This window comes from Gossypium arboreum, chromosome 10 (assembly GCF_025698485.1).
Source record: "Gossypium arboreum isolate Shixiya-1 chromosome 10, ASM2569848v2, whole genome shotgun sequence".
NCBI lineage: Eukaryota > Viridiplantae > Streptophyta > Magnoliopsida > Malvales > Malvaceae > Gossypium > Gossypium arboreum.
The window spans coordinates 20,640,606-20,644,201 of NC_069079.1; the positions used below are offsets into that span (position 1 = coordinate 20,640,606).

Below are 3,596 nucleotides of genomic sequence, written 5' to 3' on the forward strand. Positions count from 1 at the left end.
TGAGGAACCCTATATTGATAAAGGGTTTGGTTTTCCGAAGTAGAGACATTCTAAAAGATGTAGTTAAACAGTATGGGAGGATAAATAGGGTAGTAACCAAACTAACTAGGAATGACAAGCTTAGGGTGAAAGTAGTCTGTGTACCTAGTTGTCCATGGACGTTATGGGCATCCAAATTAAATCCCAAGGATCCAATGGATGGGAGTTGGCAAATTAAGACCTTAGTCAACCACCATAAGTGTGGTAAGGTAATGAAAAATAAGAATATTACTTCAAAGTGGATGGTTAGACATTATTTACACAAATTTCAGGTTGATCCCAATTATTCCTTAACATCCTTACAAAATGTTATTAGGGTGGATTTTGGAACAATAGTGTCTCGGAATAAATGTATGAGGGCTAAGATTAGGGCTCTGAAACTAGTTCAAGGGAATCACAAAGCCCAATATGCCAATGTATATGATTATTTACTTGAGTTAAGGAGAAGCAACCCTGGTACAACAACCATCTGTAAATTAGACTGTAGGCTATTTCAGAGGCTTTATATATATGCCTTGAAGCTTGCAAATCAGGTTGGTTAACTGGTTGTAGAAGAATTATAAGGTTAGATGGGTGTTGGCTGAAGGGATATTATGGTGGACATTTGCTTGCTACGTTGGAGTTGATGCCAATGATTGTATATATCCAGTGGCTTTTGCTGCAGTTGAGAGTGAAAACAAACAATCATGGTTTTGGTTCCTCTAGTTGTTATAGAGGGATTTAAAGATCGACAACTCCTACAATATATGCTTCATGTCTGACAAACAAAAGGTACTATAAAGTCATAGTATACGCTAAATTGTTTATATAAAAACGATTCCTTATCATGTTATTTTAATTGTTTTACAGGGTTTAATAGAAGTGATTTTTTTATTGTTCCCTAATGCTGAAGCAAGAAATTGTGCCAGACATCTTTACAACAATTTTAAAAACATGGAAGGATTTAGAGGCCAAATAATGCGTCTTACTTACTGGAAAGCTGCTAAATCAACTTTTCCAATACAATTTGAAGAAGCAATGTCTGAAATGAGATCACTGTCAGAATTTGCTGAGTTTTGGTTGCGTGACAAGGATCCAAGAACTTGGTCAAGAGTCCAATTTTCAACCAGATGCAAATCTGATCTACTACTGAACAACAACAGTGAATGTTTCAACAAGGTTAAAACTTATTTTTTAAATCTAACTATTTATCACTTCATGTTGTATAATTGTTGTTGGAGTTATTTAAGGACTTGCTCTCCTTACAGATCATTTTAGAAGCTAGAGATAAACTCATCCTGACGATGTTGGAAATAATTAGAAGAAAAGTCATGAATAGGTTGGTTTCTATGAGAGAGATTGCTGAGAAGTATCCTGGACCTTTATGTCCAATGATACAGAAGAAGTTGTCTGAAATTGTTAGTCAGTTCAATAAGTAAGTTTTGCTAACTCTTTTTTACTTAGCTTGAATTTTGTTGCTTGGATGGAAAAGTTTTTAACTTTAAAATGTTACTTTGTTTATAGTATATGGCCGGTATATGCTGGAAATGAGAAGTATGAGGTTGACTGTGGATTAGGCAACAAGTATGTGGTTGATCTCCTCAACTCCTCCTGTTCATGTAGAAAATGGGACTTGTCAGGAATCCCATGTAAGCATGCTATTTCTTGTAAGCAATTACTTGCTGTGAGCCTTGAAACTTATGTAAATACATGTTATACTGTCACTACCCAGTTAAATATTTACAACCACTTGATTAACCCTGTAAAAGGTAATAGACCTAAAACCCTAAACCTTTATAAAATATTACTTATTTATAAAATGAGTTTGACATATTTAAATTTTTGTGTATAGGTCCTTTGTAATGGGAACATGTGAGGGACATGGAACCCATTCTTCCTTCCATAATTAGAAGGCCCCTAGGAAGACCTAAACAAACGAGGAGGACGGAAGTAGATGAAGTAAGAAAGAGTGGACCAAAATTAAGCAAAACAGGACAACAAACTAACTGCACCAAATGTGGCAAACCAGGCCATAATACAAGGACTTGCAAAGGGATTGTTGGGGGTAACCAAATGGCAAGCCAATCATCGAGCTTGCAAATTTTGAACCAAGCCACTTCAATAGATAACACATCAAGCCAACCACCCTTAACCCAAAAAAGCTCAAACCTGACAACAAATTTTAGGGCCAAATTACCTTTCAAAAGAAAATCTGTTTTGTGAACAAAAAATATATCTTTTTGGAAGGGTTGTTGAATCATGTTAACAATAGTAGAATATACATTTTGTCTTAATTGAGGGTTTTAAACAATTTATTTTTTTTTGAAATGTTAAACTATTGAACAATTACTTGAGAAATGGCTATTGGACATGTTAGATATTTAATTGCTGGTTCTTCTATGTTAAAAAATATGCAGCCTTTTGTTACTGGGTACAGGTTTGGGTCTATTGGGGTTGCACACAATAGAAACTTGGTAAACTACCGAGCTTTGAGAGCTATGCTTGAAGACAATGGTTCAATTTTCAATACTAGTTCTGATACTTAGGTTGTACTTAATTTGATTGCTATTTCAAAAGCTAGGCCTTTTTTTTTGAGGATTTTTGAAGTTTGTGAGAAGCTTGAAGGAGCTTATTCGATGGTGTTTGTGACTGAGGATAAGCTTGTTGCAGTGCGTGACCCCCATGGATTTAAGCCTTTGGTAATGGGAAGGAGAAGCAATGGTGCTGTGGTTTTTTCCTTTGAAACATGTGCTCTTAATTTGATCGAGGCAATATATGAGAGAGGTATATCCTGGTGAAATGTTGGTGGTGGATAAAAAAGATAGGGTTAAATCAGTTTGATTGATGCCCCACCCTGAACCAAAACAATGCATTTTTGAGCATATATATTTTGCTTTGCCTAATTCTGTTGTTTTTAGAAAGTCTTTTTATGAATCAAGGTATGCTTTTGGGGAAATACTTGCTACCGAAGCTCCCGTTGACTGTGATGTCGTGATTGCCGTTTCGGATTCTGGCGTGGAAGCTGAATAGTTTTCCGTGATAAAACTTGTTACTCTTAAAACTATATTTTTCAATCACAAGTGGCACAAAGCATCCCTTAACTATATTTTAACCATTTTGTAGTATCTTGTACAATTACATTATTTAATAGTAATCGTGGTTAAATGGTACTAAATTTGGAGCTAGATGAGCATACTCCCTTGAATAATAGAAGCTAGATAGCAGCACGAGCTAGTTTCAGATACTGCCAACTTAACTACAAAATTGAAAGATAATGATATCAACTCAATACGGTTTCTGCAATTAAATAAACCTAGGGAATGAAAAACATAATCTGCAAACCAAAAAACTTGCATTCATAAAAATGCTGTAATATTAAATAAATGGCACAAAATTAGCCATTTTCTGCATGATCATAAGCATTGGATTTGTGCTTTAGTGCGAATGTGAAACCATCTAGAACCTTGCCAAGCAACATTTCAGATATACGGATCTGTACGAGTGAAGATGAAACTAATAAGAGGATCACTACTACCGTTATTACGGTTAGACATATAGTAATAAGTAACTGCATACCT

At 35.2% G+C, this 3,596-nt stretch overlaps 1 protein-coding gene across 2 annotated transcripts; it reads left to right on the forward strand.

The window, feature by feature from the left end:
* Window positions 1-647: 647 nt before the first annotated feature.
* LOC108489512 (uncharacterized) lies at window positions 648-3,193 on the forward strand. Of its 2 annotated transcripts, none has more exons than XM_053020576.1 (5): window positions 648-810; window positions 889-1,197; window positions 1,287-1,453; window positions 1,543-1,667; window positions 2,689-3,193. In XM_053020576.1, the coding sequence occupies exons 1-5, from the start codon at window positions 793-795 to the stop codon at window positions 2,814-2,816; spliced, it is 747 nt and encodes a 248-aa protein (XP_052876536.1). In that variant the 5' UTR covers window positions 648-792; the 3' UTR covers window positions 2,817-3,193. The 2 variants fall into 2 exon arrangements, with proteins under 2 accessions (XP_052876536.1, XP_017649601.1); XM_017794112.2 differs by lacking the exon at window positions 2,689-3,193 and adding an exon at window positions 1,871-2,403.
* Window positions 3,194-3,596: the final 403 nt, after the last annotated feature.

What these genes read in the sequence shown, in the direction of transcription:
- LOC108489512 (XM_053020576.1), top strand. An exon ending in ACAGTGAATGTTTCAACAAG is followed by an intron (nt 1,198 to 1,286) that starts GTTAAAACTTAT and finishes CTCTCCTTACAG; the next exon opens with ATCATTTTAGAAGCTAGAGA. An exon ending in ATTGTTAGTCAGTTCAATAA is followed by an intron (nt 1,454 to 1,542) that starts GTAAGTTTTGCT and finishes CTTTGTTTATAG; the next exon opens with TATATGGCCGGTATATGCTG.